This window comes from Cryptomeria japonica, chromosome 10, assembly GCF_030272615.1.
Source record: "Cryptomeria japonica chromosome 10, Sugi_1.0, whole genome shotgun sequence".
NCBI classification, from domain to species: domain Eukaryota; kingdom Viridiplantae; phylum Streptophyta; class Pinopsida; order Cupressales; family Cupressaceae; genus Cryptomeria; species Cryptomeria japonica.
The window spans coordinates 75,320,984-75,337,920 of record NC_081414.1 but is presented as its reverse complement, the minus strand read 5'-3'; the positions used below and the strand labels follow the sequence as shown (position 1 = coordinate 75,337,920).

At 36.3% G+C, this 16,937-nt stretch overlaps 1 protein-coding gene across 1 annotated transcript in view; it reads left to right on the top strand.

Moving 5' to 3' along the window:
- LOC131033264 (uncharacterized) overlaps nucleotides 1-14,849 on the top strand; it is a 40,862-nt gene extending 26,013 nt beyond the window's left edge. Inside the window, exon 2 of the mRNA XM_059212227.1 lies at nucleotides 14,568-14,849. Within this exon, the coding sequence (XP_059068210.1) occupies nucleotides 14,568-14,849 (282 nt within the window). The remainder of the gene's footprint in view (nucleotides 1-14,567) is intronic.
- The last annotated feature ends 2,088 nt before the right edge of the window (nucleotides 14,850-16,937 follow it).

Genomic DNA, 16,937 nt, shown 5'->3' with positions numbered 1-16,937 from the left:
AACTAGAGGAAAAGGAACTCCACTCCCATTCATTGGAATCAGTTTTGGGTTGGGTATCCTTAGGTGTTGTTTCATCATCAGAGTCACACCCCTTTCTACATGTGGTCATTTTGGTAGACGAGGGTCCAATTCGCAATGGCACAAAACCTAACCCTAAAGTTGGAGGTCGCATCTTAGGTATAATAGGTTCTAGCCTTCCTTTCTTGTCAGGGCCTAAGCCACTATAGCCATCATATCCTTTCTTCTACAACATAGTAAATCCTTTTCCGTACCGCTCCACCGACAACCTGATAGGTGGTGTCTCAATTGGATCCTTATAAACCTAGTTTATGACATCATCATCCAAAGTTTCTTTGTCAAGTTCACCCCATCTTGTAAATGTAGTGGGGGGCTGATATTAAATAACTACCTTAGGTTCCTTTTGCAAAAAATGTGGTTTGCCATATGATTTTGGAGATATTGGTAAATTCCCGATGAGGAATGTTTGAGCCATTGAATAATCTCTACATCCTTGGTCCTATATCTTCAATTTTCCTTTGACAGCATCTAACAATTCATTAGGATCCACATAACTATGTGAGCGGGCCTCTCTATTGACTGTGACTTGCTGCTGTGGGGAATCCTTTAGAGCAGCACAAAATTGAAATGGATTAGGATCCCTTGGAATTGTTATCTCAGTTCCATTGTAAGGATATTTTAAACATTAATGATAAGTGGATGGAACTGCTTTCATTGCATGGATCCACAGACGGCCAAGAATCATATTGTAAGGGAGATCGAGGTCTAGGACCTACAAGAAAGTGTTTTCTATCACTGGACTGACTCTGATAGGTAGTGTAATTATCCCTTTAGATGGGCACTTAGCATCATCATATGCTTTGATTGTTATTCTTTTGGAAGAATCAATGTCATTTTCTGTATAACCAAGGCCAATGACCACTCTCAAGGTACAGATGTTAAGATCCGCTCCACCATCTATCAAGACTCGTCAGATTTTGCAATTATGGACAAAGACTTTGAGATGTAATGGATCATTATGAGGGAGCTTATCAGGAGAGATATCATTGTCAGAAAAGGCGGCATGTTGGGAAACAGCTAGATGTCCAATTCGGGCTTGAAACTGGTCAACATCAATGTCTATCGGGATAATAGACTCAATTAAAGCTTTATCTAGGACTGCGTGATGCATGGGGGACATTTTCAACAACTCAAGGATTGATATTTGTGCAGGTGTCTTTTCCAAATGATCTAGGAGATTATACTGACTCGTAGGAGTTGATTTGGAAGGAACTGCAAGAGCTCCTTTCAAGACTATTTTGGATCAACGAGTGGTGACTGCGCAAGAGGGATCTTGCTCCTTTATTCTTAGGGTGGAAACATACTCATTTGATGCTCAAAAATAATTGATGACATTGTTATAACCAGTATTTGCATAATTTGTTGTTTGGGTAGAGTTCGAAGAAGATGCTTTACCCTTGTCATGATCAAGCAAAGGAGTTTTGAAAATTGTATGATCAGTGTTAGAGGTCACGTTGGGCGGGTCCACCTCAATTACTCCTTGATCTAACAAATCTTGAATCATATGTTTCAATTGAAAAAATGATGCAGTTTTATGTCCTTTTGACTGATGGTATTCACAATAGGCATTATCATTCCACCAATGTGGCTTTACCAATGGTTCTACCTTGATATCTGGTAACTTGATAAATTTTGCTTGTATTGATTGTTTCATTACTAACTCAATAGGCTCTCCCAATGGCGTAAACTATTGAGGAGGTCCATCTCTGGATCGGAAAGTCTTTCGTTGCTAGTTTTGTTGCTGACCTTGTTGTTGATTATATTGTTGAGTGTATTGTTGATGTGGCAGCTATTGAGTAACATTAATTGCTGGTGTTTGATTTTGTTCCATAGTTGACATATTAGGAGCACTCAATTTATTGATTGTGAATGGGGGTGGATTTGGATTCACCGCTCTTGTGTCAACAACTCCATCATTAGTGACATTCTTGTTTTTGTACCAAAATTTATTTCTATCCCCTGAATTGTTTGTGTTGTCACTGTCTTTGTTGAGCTTAATGATTCCCTTAGCTACAAGAGTAGTTTCAATGTTCATCCCTTTCTTAATGAGTTTCTCAATGGTACTAGGACTTTTCAATTTGAGTTCATACATCATTTCTGGGACCAAATTTTGAATAAATAAGTTCACTTGTTGTTCTTCAGGTATGTCTAGGGAAGAACGACTATACAAGCTTCGCCATCATTGCAAGAACGTCACTAATGGTTCACCTTTCTTTTGCTTGGTGTTGCATAAATATGACATGGTCACGTCATTGTCAATGTTGAATGCGAAGTGAGATATAAAATTTTGAGCCAATTCCGACCAAGTCTTTATATTCCCTGGCAAATGCGAATACCAATCCATGGCTAGTCCAGTGAGACTTCATGCAAAAAAGTGCATTAAATATGTTTCCTCATAACTCACTTCAATACATGCCGCAAAAAATGCTCGAATGTGGTCTTTTGGATTGCCATTCCCTTTATATTTCTCAAAATTAGGTGCCTCAAAATGCTTAGGGAAGGGAGGCATGTACAAGCTCTTGTCAAATGGATTAGGACATAAATCTTGATCTGTGTACAACTTCTTTGTCCTTTGGTTTCCAATGCAGCGACTTGTCGTTGCAACTTCTCAAGCTATTGTGCGATTGTGTCAGATTTTGGAGGTCCATCATTAATCTTGGTGGGTACTCTTTGTCGATACATCATGTTTCTGATCGGTTGTTGATGCTCTGAAATTGTCGTCTTTGGTGTCTCTGGCATATAATGTTCTTGGTACACCTCTTTTTGTTGTGGTTGTGCCATGCCTTGATATTGACCTTGTGGATGTGCTTCTTGTGGTGGAATCATCGTTTGTAGCCTAGGTTGATATTGCAATTGAGGGTGTTGTTGATATTGCGCAGACGTCAATTGCGGTTGTGAAGTATGATAACTTGTTTGTCTTGGTGCATATTGAGGCATATGTTGTTGTTGATGCTAATGAATTGGAAGTTGTTGACTTTGTGTCAATTGTTGTTGTCTCAGTGTAAATCCCATCATTTGCAAAAAACTTTGTTTGGGAGGTTTTTGTTGTTTCTCCTTTAGATGGGGTATGACACTTGCATTGACTTGTTGTGTCGTTTGTCCAACCCATTGTGATGGTTGCAAGTTTGCATTAACTTGTAATGGTGTAGAGGGCGCTACAACTTTTTGTCGAATATGATATTGTTGTTGTTGTGCATTGTTTGTTTGCACATTCGATTGTACCTTTTGTGTATTACTCAATTGTTGCAACATTTGTTGTTGATGCAAATCATTATCTGTAGCTCTTTGTGTCACCATTATCGAAGGATCTATCACAATAGCTTGCATAGCCGGTACTTGAGTATTTGGCAAATATATTGAGCTTAATGGGACATAGGAACTTTGCTGCATTGTGGAATTGTTTTGGACATTGGTGAGATTAGGCATTCCAATCGTGAAGTTTTCTTGCATCTTAGATTTTGATCCAATTTTATGCATGTGAGGAACCGCTTCTTGTTGAGGGACAACTATCAATATTTGTGTGGTCCTCATTTGATCTTGTGTTACAGGTGTTGTATTAAATAATGGATTATTTATTGTTTCAAATGGTGACTTTTGAGGAATAGTCACTGTCAATGCCTTTGAAGCACGTTTACCCATCAAGGTAGGTTGAGTTTCTTGTTGCACATTTTCTTCATTTGGATGTGGAGAGAAACTTAACAGCTCACTACCCTGTTGTTTTTGCACATTGATTTGCTCACTTGAGGAGGTCACATTACTCATCATGTCAAGATATTTTTGTGGGAACATCTTAAAGACCTTGTTCAAGAATTTATCCATCTTTTTCGTCATCTTAGGATCTTTAAGGAACATATCAACATCATCGGAAGCATTGGAATCTGATGAAGAATCTGGTAAAACATTTGGATTTGTCTCCTGTTGAATGCCTTGATCTGAACCAAATCCGTGTGAAAGAGTTTGTTCCTCATATAATGTTTGAATATCATGTTGCAGGTTTGGTTGATTCCAATCGAAAGGTGAATTTCCTCTTGTTGTTGGTGGAACACTCCCATGTCCTAGTTGCATGGGTACAAATACTGGTTCATATAATGGAGGTGGTCCAAGTTGAACCATTCCATATGGTGGTAATGATGTGTTTGACACACCTTCAATTTGTACTATTTGACTAGTTTGAAACTGTGAATTTGATATGTTGTCAATGGGTTGATACATTGGTTCGTCCATCTTCTTAGATTTTGACCTTGTTTCAACAGGCATGTCACTATGCAAATGCAATATTTTTGGAATTTTTCAAGGATAATGTATGATATGCAACTAAATGCAAACTAAATAGATGAAAATGCAATCTATAGCAAGAATGCAACCTATGTTTTTGGTTTTTTTTCAAGATTTTGACAAACTTTTTGGAATGTAAATCTAAAAAGAGACCCTTAGGAAATTGAAATGATGTCTAGACCTCAAAGGACAAAAGGACCGAGTGACAAAAGGACAAAATGACAATGTCTCCCCTATATGCTTGGATACTAAGCTAGGTTTGACCAAATGACATTGATGACAAAAGATAAAAGTTTGATAAGGTCTAAACTTCTTAACAATAACTTAGGGTTTATTCAAAGATTTGGATTACTCAAGTATGACAAAACCTAGTTTTGACACTATATGCAAAGGGACAATTACTATGCAAATGATCCTAATATGATATGATAATGACCTAAGCTTAATGAAAAAACCTAGGGTATGCAAATGCAAATGTATGACAATGTCAACCTAGGGCAAAACCTAAGGTTGAATTATGAAATGGTATTACTCTAATGCAAGAGGACACATGCAAATGGATGACTTTTATTGATATGCAAAGGAGTATGACCTAAGTGAAACTTAACCTTGGTAGTTGACAATGAATTTACAAAATGCAAACCTAGGATGAACCTAAATCTAAGTGACATGAATGTTGAGACAAGATTTTGAAAAATGTTTGACAACCATGTTTGAAGCTGTTTTGAACTTTGTTGAATGAAATACTCTTGTGTTTAACCTTGTTTTGAATCAATTTGTCTTGTTTTTGAAATGAAACACAACTCAACTTTTGACAAGCAAAGAAGACAAGATATTTTAACTTAGACTCAAGACAATCATGCTCATTCACACATTTCTTATGGTAGGTAAAGACAGTAGGTACTTGAGAGGTAGACTCGTTATGAGATTCAAGGAGAATACATAGATGCTTGACCCCACGAGCTCCCCTCCACAACACTCACTTCTCAGGGCAGCCAAGCATCAATCCCCATGGAAATCTCCCCATGGCAAACTTAGTATCTCTTCCAAGTATCTGAACTCATCCTTCTCAAGCAACTAGAAGGATTTTTGGCCTCTAAATACAAGGTGTTTAATAAGGATTTATGTTAAGCATTACTCCTTGGTGTCACGCAAGCGTGATTGAGACATAAGTCCACCAAGATACCAAACAAATGTAGTCACACAAGCATGATTTAGACCATGAGGCCCTACTTAGATGTTGATATGAGAAAGAGTCCAAGGGTCATCACTTCCCAAGTAACTACAATTCCCACGTAACCCTTCCTTCAAAGCTTTCGCCCATTGGGTATTTATTTATAGTGAGTTAGAATGCCAAGGTACTCTAGCTGTACTCACTTTGGGTCGTCCCCTTCTCACGATTGTCACTTGCTTGCAAAAGAAAGCAAATGGTCGGGAAGGCAGGCCCTCTAAAGGTGACAAACAATCCAAAACATGACAATGGTAACGAAGATCTGGATTTCTGATCACCCTAAGAAGGATGAGAACATACTCTCCTACTCCAATGTCAAACTCAAAAATCAAAGCAAACACATGTTCATTCCATCCTACTTAGCAATCATACTAGGTGCCTAATTATGAATTACAAACACAAAGTTTAGTTGGAGTACAAGGCAACCTGCAAAATCACTAAGTTAGAAGTTTGATTTGTTTGGTCTTTGACTAGCGAACCTGCATAAGACTTGTTAGTAGTTTCACTTTTGTCTTCTCCATGTGTAATTGCAAGGTGCTACATAGAGAATTAGTACCAAAGAAAACCAGAATACTAGAATAGAATGCAAAACAAAGTAATTTTGCAAGTGAAATCACTGATTTTTACCTCTATTTCTGGCCTTACACAGGCACAGAATGTCTTACATAGGCGCAAAATGCATTGACACAGGCGCAGAATACATCGACACAAGCGCAGAAGTCCTTGACATAGGCGCAGATCACTTGACACAAGCGCATATCTCTCCTACACAGGCGCAGAAGTGCCCAAAAAGCCCTGAATTACCCTATTTCTTGGGTTTTTCACTTGCAAATCAGCTCAAAAGCACTCAAAAGCATGGTTAGGGGGTTAGTTCATGTCAGGTTCACCAAGAAATGTAGCTAGGAATATGGAAATCATCAAAGCAATAGAAACACTAAACTAGCTCAATCACAAAACCAGAATGCAATGACAACACTCCTAAAAACATTCAATAGAGAAAGGGAAATAAAACATTCAATTCAAATGCAAACCAATGCAAACATGAATGTCTCCTCCATGATTCTCCATTGTCCTTCTTTCTCCTTCAAATTGCTTTGTTTTGTGGATCTCACCTTCAAGTGCATAAGCGTAATGTGAAAGCAAGATTGACAAGACAGTAGCTCAAGAATACTAGAAGCTTGATTAGATGGACCCTTTCATTGAAGAAATTCATCCAATTTATAGATAAATTGGAGAAAAGACAAGATTAGCATGAAATTGATATTAGAGGCAATTGATTTCAAAATGGCAAAATTGAGTTGAAGGAAGAAGGTTATGACACCTTCTATGTCATGAATTATGACATATTGCCAATGCAAAGGTTAGAGGACTAAAAGCCTATGACATCTTGCTATGCCAATAGTATGACGCATGAGAAATTCATGCTTCCACCAAAGCACAAAAATAGGGAGAGACTAGAGAGAAATTAATTAGGTGGAAATTGAAATTAGGAAATTAGAAAATGAGGAAATTAGGTAAATTAATTAATAATTTTTCATTCATTAATTAATTTACAAAAAGAGGAGGAATTAATTAGCTAATTAAATAAATATTTAATTGTGACAAGAAGACTTAGGATAAATAAATAAATTATTTAACCTAGAGGGAAAATGACAAACAAGGTTAAATGAATAAACCATAAAACCCTAGAAGATGAATTAGAAATGCAAGGACGACAATTAGGTCTTGACAAAAGACAATTGATATCGATTTGATCATGATTCTGATTAATGAAGGACCAATGCTGATAAATGATTTGATTGATAAATGCACCAATTGACGAGGAACAATAACTAATTGATCCAAATTGACATGATTGAGAAGGACGACGATCGATGACAAATCGATCGCAAAATGACAACGATCGATGACAAATCGATTACAAAATGACAAGATTAACTAGAGGACAAAACCCTAATTGCATCATCGATTAGGATTAACGATGTCCAAAATGATGACAAATGAACACGCACATTGATACGATAGGATAAGATCGACCAAAATCATGACTGAAGATTATTATCGACAAGACCAAATTCGAAAGTGAGACAAATGAAGAATGCAGAAGAAAGACTTGATGCTCGCAAATGATAAAGACCAAGTATGCAACATAGAAGAAATGTTAATGTGACACAAAAAACCCTAAAATAAGGCAATGCGCAAATGTTAAAGTATGACTCCGCAAGCATTGACCATTTTTAGATGTCTACACTTACATCTATATAAACAAACCCTTGATCATAAACAATTAGGTTAGCCACCAACTAATAAATCAACTACATAATTAAAAACCATTTCAGCCTTATACCAAACAAATAATATCCAACATGTAAGACATCCTGAAAACGTATCGAGAGGTCCAATCCACACGCTTCATTAAACTAGTTGATAACCTACATCAACTGGGACCCAGTATAGGTCGACACACTACAACAATGATCTCCATCCACCAAGTCTCGAACAAGATCACCAACCACATCCTGAAACTCCACCAGAAGATGCACCAACACCACTTATGCAATTCATCAAAGATCTTCATCAAAAACTCTATCGGTGAAACCCTCGCCTGAACTAGAAACCAAGCTTCTAAGCAAACAAGATAGCATCTGATCAACAGGCCAAAACCAACTTACTGAATATGAACATGAGTGTCATGATTTAGCCAATTCCATAATAAAACTATACTAGAGCCTATCGGATCATGCCAGATCCAAATCTACCAAAAACCACTCAACCTACCAGGAATAGAAGGGTATCACTAAAACATCCAAACAGCTAGTGTTGGCATCAATGACAAAACATCAATGTAACACATAATCAATTCCACCAAATGGCCAACATAGACTACACCAAGACAAAGGATTTAATCTATATGAGCAAAAAAATTGAGCTAAATGGATGCAAGATTAAGCTAAGTATGCAAGATTAAGCTAGATATGATTAAACTAAACATGCAAAAAGAGAAGATGCAATAATCTCAAAGCATAATATTCTCAATGAATCTAGAGCAAAAATAACATAATAACAATAAATCTCCAAGGTTTTTTTTTTTAGAGATGAGAGCCTGAATTTATAGAAAATCCAGAGAGACCTATTAGACAATTCAAATAACCCGAAGACAACTGAGAAGGGGGGGTGAAACAATTGTCATAGATTACTAGAACCATTAACAATTTAAACTTTAATACTAAAACCCAAAACATTAATATCGGAATAGCAGTTAAACCAATTAAGCATAAACAATAATCACAGAATAAATACCATCCACATGACACCAAGATTTGTACATGGAAAACCCAATAAAGGGAAAAACCACGGTGGGAAGCCTACCCATAGTCAAATAATACTTCTACAGTAAGTATGTGAATTACAATTGAGGGGCCTGCACTTGCAGGAAGGCCAACAGCTTAGAGTGCACTACTCATCACAAAAGGAGCCTCACTAACTACATATTAATCCAGACTACAATCCAAAGAAGTGTTGAACTACAAAAGATAGCATCTCCTATGCCTGAGTACAGTTCTGGTTAAGCTCAATACCGGAGGACTAAATCCTCTTACATATACCCAATTTGATCTCCAATGATCGACCAAATCCTCTGCTTAAATGATATTACATTATTCACACATTACATTCCTTGATGATGACCTCTAACATAACCATGATGATCTACAATGAGATCTTACATCTATATATAAAAACCCTCGACCATAAACAATCAGGTCGGCCACCAGATAATTAACCAATTACATAATTACAAACCATGTTGGCCTTAGATAAAACAAATAATATCCAACACATAAGACATCTCAAAAATACATTGAGAGGTCCAATCCACATGTTACATTAAAGTCATTCCATAACCTAGATCAACCGAGACCCAGTATAGGTCCATACACTACATAAATGATCTCCATCTACCAAGTCTCGAACATGTTCACCAACATCATCCTAAAAGTCCACCAGAAGCTGCACCAACACCACTTATGCAATTCAATTGTTAGACAGTTCAAATAACCAAAAGACAACTGACAGGGGGGGAGTGAATCAGTTGTCACAGATTACCAGAACCATTAGAAATTTAAACTTTAATACCGGAACCCAAAACAACCAGAAACCATTCAACTTACCAGGACCAAAAGGGTGTCAGTAAAGCATCCAAACAACTAGTGTTGGCATCAATGAAAAAACATCAATGCAACACATAATCAATTCCACCAAATGGCCAACAAAATCCCCCTTTGACATTGATGGCAACACTAGATGTGAAAAACATCTAAGTACCAAGAAATGTCAAACAAGTCTCCCTAATGGAAGACAACCAACAATCTCCCACATACAACTCTGAATGTCAATATCTCTCCCTTTACTCTTTTTATTCATATTTCTCCCCCTATGACTTTTTCCTTTTCTTCCTTTTCCTTTTTCACATCAATATCTCTTTCCCTTTGACATCAATGCCAGAAATTTGACAAAAATATAAAAGCAAAAACATAAACTACTGAATAACAAAGTTGACTACTCCCCTTGAGCAGTAGCATCCCACATCAGTGTTAGAATGAATAGTATCTCTGATAATGCATGTTGGACGAATGTCAAACCGCATCAATCAAGTCTCTAACGGAGGGGCAGAAACTCCCAATTTGTCTCTCAGGTACTAAAATGATTCTTTGGGCAAAGGTTTAGTGAAAATATCTACAATCTTCTTTTTAGTGTTCACATAAACTAGTCTAACTTCATTTTCTTCCACCTTTTCCTTCAAAAATTTATACTTGATAGATATGTGCTTTGTTTCAGAATGAAATACTGAATTCTTTGATATATCAATAGCAGCAGAGTTATCATAGTGAATAACTACCGGTGCATCACAATCTACCTTTATATCCTTCAACATTTGTTTCATCCATTAAACTTGTGTATAGTTAGTAGCAATAGAAACATACTCATCTTCAACAATAGTTAAATAAGTACATGATTGTTTCTTGCTAATCCATGGAACAACTTCTTTCCAAGAAAGAAAGCTCCATCGAAAGTGTTTTTCCGGTCATCAACATCTCCAGCCCAATTAGTATCTATATATGCACATAAAGTAAAGTTATCATCCTTAGGGTACCACAAGCCATATTTTGATGTACCTTGCAAGTATCTAAAAATCCTTTTCACCGCAATCTCATGATTTTCTCTAGGATCATTCTGAAATGTTGAAACAATACAAACAACATTCATAATGTCAAGCCTAGTCTAAGTCGAATAAAGCAGACCTCCAATCATAGATTTGTATCTTTTAGGATTTTTCTGTGCATAAACATCTTTTCTTGTCAATTTCTCTCTTGTAACCATAGGAGTACTTATCGGTTTAGAATCTCCCATACCAAATTCCTTCAACAATTCCTTAACATATTTAGTTTGACAGATGAAAATACCTTTATTAGTCTGAGTAATTTTCAAACGTAAGAAAAATTTCATTTCACCAATCATAGACATCTCAAATTCTTTCTCCATATTCTTAGAAAACTCTATGCATAACTTATCTTCACCCGCAAAGATAATGTCATCAATAAATACTTCAATAATCAGTATATCATCATCAGTCATCTTATAATATAAATTATTGTCAACACTACCCTTAGTAAAACCAAGCTTCAAAAGATATTTATCCAACCTTGCATACCAAGCTCTAGGTGCTTGTTTCAACCCATATAAAGCTTTCCTTAACTTGCAAACCATATCTGTATCATCTAATAGTGAAAAACCATTAAGTTTCTCAATATAAACTTCCTCATCAAGATCCCCATTCAAAAATGCACATTTAACATCCATCTGATAAACCTTATAGCTTTTATAGGCAACATAGGCAAGAAATAATCTTATAGCTTCAATCCTAGCTACAGGTGCAAAAGTCTCTCCATAATCAATTCCTTCCTTATGAGAATATCCTTTACAATCCAATCTAGCCTTATTCCTTATAGCTTGGCCATCCTCATTCAATTTATTCCTAAAAACCCATTTAGTTCCAATAATATTTTTATTTTTAGGTTGGGGAACCAAGGTCCATGTGTTATTTTTCTCAATCTGATCTAAATCTTCTTCCATAGCTTTTAACCAATATTCATCTTTAAATGCCTCAATTACTAATGTCGGTTCAACTTGTGAAATTAAACATACCTCATTAGTTTCAAATCTTCTTCTTGTCATCACTCCATTGCTCTAAGCCCTAATGGTTTGATCTTCTAAATGATTTAATTTTACATACATGGGAGTCTTCTGACTTTCTATTCCTCTTCCCTGTTCTTCAGTTACTGTAGAATTCTGTAATACTATCAAAGTAACTAGTTCAACACTCTATTCTAGTAAAGGTGCTACTAGTTCAGATATAATCATTTCCACTATTGGTTCCTTCTCATAAACTTTGATTTGACTTCTATTCAGCTCATCTACTTTGACATTAGTACTCTCCATAATTATCTGCAATCTCTTGTTATAACATCTATATGCTTTCCTTTCATTAGAATAACCATGAAATATGCCTTCATCACATCTAGGATCAAATTTCCCAATGATATCATATTTCGTGATATAAAATTTACTACCAAAGATTATGAAATACTTATTTGTAGGTGTATTTCCAAGCCATAATTCATAAGGTGTCTTACCAATTTCTCCTTTGATATGTACTCTATTGAATGTATAAACCGTTGTGCTCACTACTTCTCTTCAGTAGATATGAGGTAGACTAGCTTCCATCATCATTGTTCTAGCATCATCCAAGATAGTTATGTTCTTCCTTTCCACAACTCCATTTTGTTGAGGTGTCTGGGGAGCAGAACATTGTCTTCTTATACCATGTTTCTCACAAAATTTATTAAACTCACTGAATGTGAATTCTCCACCATGATCTGACCTCAAACATTTAATCTTCAATCCTATCTCATTTTCCACTTTAGTCTTAAAGATTTTAAAATTTTTAAATTGCTTCAAATTTTTCATAAAGAAAAGTAATCCGCATCATTCTAGAATAATCATCAATGATTAGCATGAAATATCTATCACCTTGAAAACTTTTAACTCTAGAAGGGCCACATAAATCAGTATGAATAAGATCAAGAACACCATTTGATTTATCTTGTATACTCCTAAAAGAGGTTCTGACATGTTTACCCATTTGACATTCTTTACATATCGGATTATAGGGCTTCATAATCTTTGGTATATCCCTAACTGCCTTAGTTGAACTTATCTTCACAATGCAATCAAATTCACATGATATGGCCTTTTATGCCATAGCCAACTCTCATCAATCTCTGTAATCAAACATATTTTCTCACCAGAGTTGAAATGAAATATATTACCTTTTTCCTATGTACCGGTTCCAATCTCCAAACCAGATCTATTAATGATTTTGCATTTTCTATCCTTGAACTGTAATTGAAATCCCTTATCTACTAATTGTCCTACACTCAAAAGTTTGTTCCTCAAACCTTCAACATAATAAACATTGTCAGTATTGTTCTTACCATCAAATGATATAGTTCCTTTTCCTTTGATCATACATGCTTTGTCATCTCCAAATTTAACTAGAGCACCATCAAATTCTTGCAAAGATAGAAATTTCCCTTTAGCTCTTCTAGTGAAACCCTTGCCGAAACCGAAAACCAAGCTTCTAGGCAAGAAAGATAGCATCTAATCACCAGACCAAAACCAACTGACCAAATATGAGCATGAGTATCATGGACAAGCCAATTCCATCACCAAACTATACCAGAGCCTACTAGATCATGTCGGATCCAAATCAACTAGAAACCACTCAACCTATCGGGACCAAAAGGGTGTCGATAAAGCATCCAAACAGCTAGTGTTGGCATCAATGACAAAACATCAATGCAAGACATAATCAATTCCACCAAATGGCCAACAAGACCAAGGGTCAAGATTGATTAATGATGAGCGGTCGAGATTCTCCAAGAGGAAGCACAATCCAGATGAATTGATGTGACTGGCTGCTTTCTTCAATTTTAAAGGAAATTGAGTTAAATTTAAGATAAAATCAGGAAAACTAATTTATTCATATTTTTATTCAATTTTGATATTTAATTGATTTAATTGCTTTTTTGAGATTTTTTCAATTTATTAGATTTTTAAGATATCTCAATTTGATTCCTTTTTCCAAATTTAATTTATTTTTTCAAATTAATTCCTTTTTAATGATTTAATGGAAAATTATTTATTAATTAAATATGCTAGGATATTTAATTAAATAAATAGGTTAATTGATTAAAATGATTTACTTGGAATGATCAATTAATTAAATAAACATTTAATTAATATAGAATGATTTATTTGCCCTATGACATTGATGATTGAGGAATTAATTAATTAGGTGCTCCAAGTTGATTTAATTGCCTTTGGTTAGGACCTTGGTGATGTAGTCGAGATTAGAGGCCCATGGTTTAGTTGACCATTTTTAGGGTATTACACCTCTCACCCGTGAGTGGCAGTTCAAAGATTTTTTTCATTGGAGAGTGACTTTTGACATGACAGCAGAGGTTATCAGATGGAGACCCTACCTCAGGATGTACATGTGGAAGGTATACATAGGCAGTTGTTTTGCATGCAAAGGAACCATCTACTAGAGGGATGATACAACCATATTGTACTCCCATTCTACTTTGACCAAGTCCGGTGACAGTTTGGGTTTGAGCAGTGTGTCCCTACAGATGTGCCTATCTATATCTGGAACTCACGTGTGACTCCTAGGCCAGGAGGCATTTTGAGGCCTACTAGCAACAAGATTGATATCACAGATTCATATGGGTTGGTTCGGGATATCATGACCGACTATAGAGATGATGTGGGCACACACTGCTGGTACATCACATGGTGGGGTAGGACACACCTTGGAGCCATCTTTCCAGCAGACTTCCCTAGAGGGAACCCTAAACCATAGAGACACACAAGTGATGAGGAGGATCCTAATACATTCGAGGACCTTGGTGAGGAGGACACGGATGATCAGGATGATGATGTAGGAGAGAAGGAGTTTAGTGGTGATGGAGATGATCCTGATGCAGGAGAGGGATATCAGGATGGCGATGATGAGGAGGAGGAGGACAAAGAGGAGGAATATGAGGAGGATGATGAGAAGGGTGAGGAGGACGAGTTAGATGTAGTTCCTCATCGCCCCAAGGATGAAATCATAGCCCTAGATCCACCCAACATTCCATTGTGAGTGGAGAAGGACCCTATAAGGGGTCCTAATCCTAGTCTCCACCATCTCGTGCCCACTATGTAGAGACATTATGAGTGTGGAGAGCCTAGCGGGTCCCAGTCATAGGAGGTCCCTTTCCACAACCCTTATTGGCGAGAGGGAGATATAGGTATAGTATTTTTATGATTATTTAATTTATGCATCTTAATTATTATATTTGATGATATAGAATGTTACTGATGACAACCCTCTTTCTATCTATGCAATTGGCATCTGGGAGTGGTGCTCCCTTATCCAGAATGCAATGACAGGTCTCATCATGATCGCACATATTTTTAATTCCTCGCAGATAGTGCATAGACCATAGGGGAGTGTTGGGTGGCATGGGGACCTATTCACCCCATTTAGGTTGGGATGGAGGTTTTGAGAGAGAGAGAGAGAGTACTTTGTTAGAGAGGCTACAACAGACAGAGAAAGATCTAGTAGCGGCTCAGGCAGAGGCAGCCACATATTGTAGGATCATGATGTAGAGGGATTGTAGGAGCTCCTCGCAGAGTCACTCACGCTCCACATCATGATACACACCCATGGGTCCTCCCCCATGGCCAGATCAGGAGGGGACATCTAGTCACCATCCTCCAACTACTAGTCCTAGGGATAGGAGATTATTGCATTGTGATACTTTTTGATGTACAGGGATATACATGTTATGACATTTATGCTTATGTTTTATCTCAAACATGTTATTTTAATTCTTGAAAACAATGTATGCATTACTTTGATTAAAAGTAACATATTTGGTAATGAACATGTATGTCTAATTTAATTTCCATGTGATTTATTTCTCAATGCTTCATGATTAAATTGATACATGTGTGATTTAATTAAATATCTAAGTATTTAATTAAATGCTAACTTGATGATGTAGAAGAAAAATGTGTTAATCTTAAGAATTATTTGACTAATGTGATTTAATTAAACCCAATTAAACACAACATGATATAATCCTACTCAATACATATGAAATTGTATAACATGCTAGCACATATAAAAATCTAAATCTATTACAATTTACATAAATGAATCCAAGACAAACTATCAAGTGAAGAAACATGCTTGTCAAGAATGAAGTAATGCAGACTAAACAATATAATATCATTTAATACCACATAATTTAATTAAGATATGCTAACATATTATCCAATTTGAAGAAATTAAAGGTGCAAGGAGAGAGAGTAAACTATAAAGAGAGAGAAAAAGACAGAGAGAAGAAGACTAAGTGTAGTATCTACGAAGATGCATAGCATTTATGGGTTCCTTGAGAGGCATACCTTCCACATCTGCTATCTTGTAAGCACCTGATCCATAGACTTCAATGAAAATATATGGTCCAAGCCAATTAGGGCTGAATTTTCCTTTTTCCTTAGGTAAGGCATTCACATTGCGCTGATTTTCATAGAGTACTAAATCACCTATTGAGATGGCACGTTGAATGACCTTATCATTGTATCTTCGTTGTAAAGTTTTATGATACACTTGAATATGCTCAAGAGCATTTTTACGTCACTCATCGAGCATCTCAAGTTGTTGGAACCTCTATTCTGTATAAGAATCATCATCCACTATACCTTTAAGAGAAATCCTTAAAGATGGAATTTCTAACTCCAAAGGCATGCATCAGCACCATAAACAATATTATAAGGAGTACAACCCATAGCAATACACATGCTCATCTGGTAAGCCCAAAGAGCGTAGATCAACTAAGTATTCCAATCTTTACCATGCTTTTTCACGGTCTTACGAAGGATTTGTTTGATTATTCTATTTGAAGATTTGGCTTGACCATTTGATTGACGATAATATGTGTTAGGTCCCGGAGACAACTAAGAGGGGGGGGGGGTGAATTAGTTGTCTAATAAATTCAACCAAAATTAAATTAATCAAAACTTAATGCTTAACACTGGTAAACCAAACTTTATGCCAGTAGATAGTCTTAACAGTTAATTGCAATACCGATAAAGATTAATGCATGAAACAGAAAGACAATAACATCCACAAAACATAACACAAATGTTTGTACGTGGAAACCCTGTAAGGGGAAAAACCATG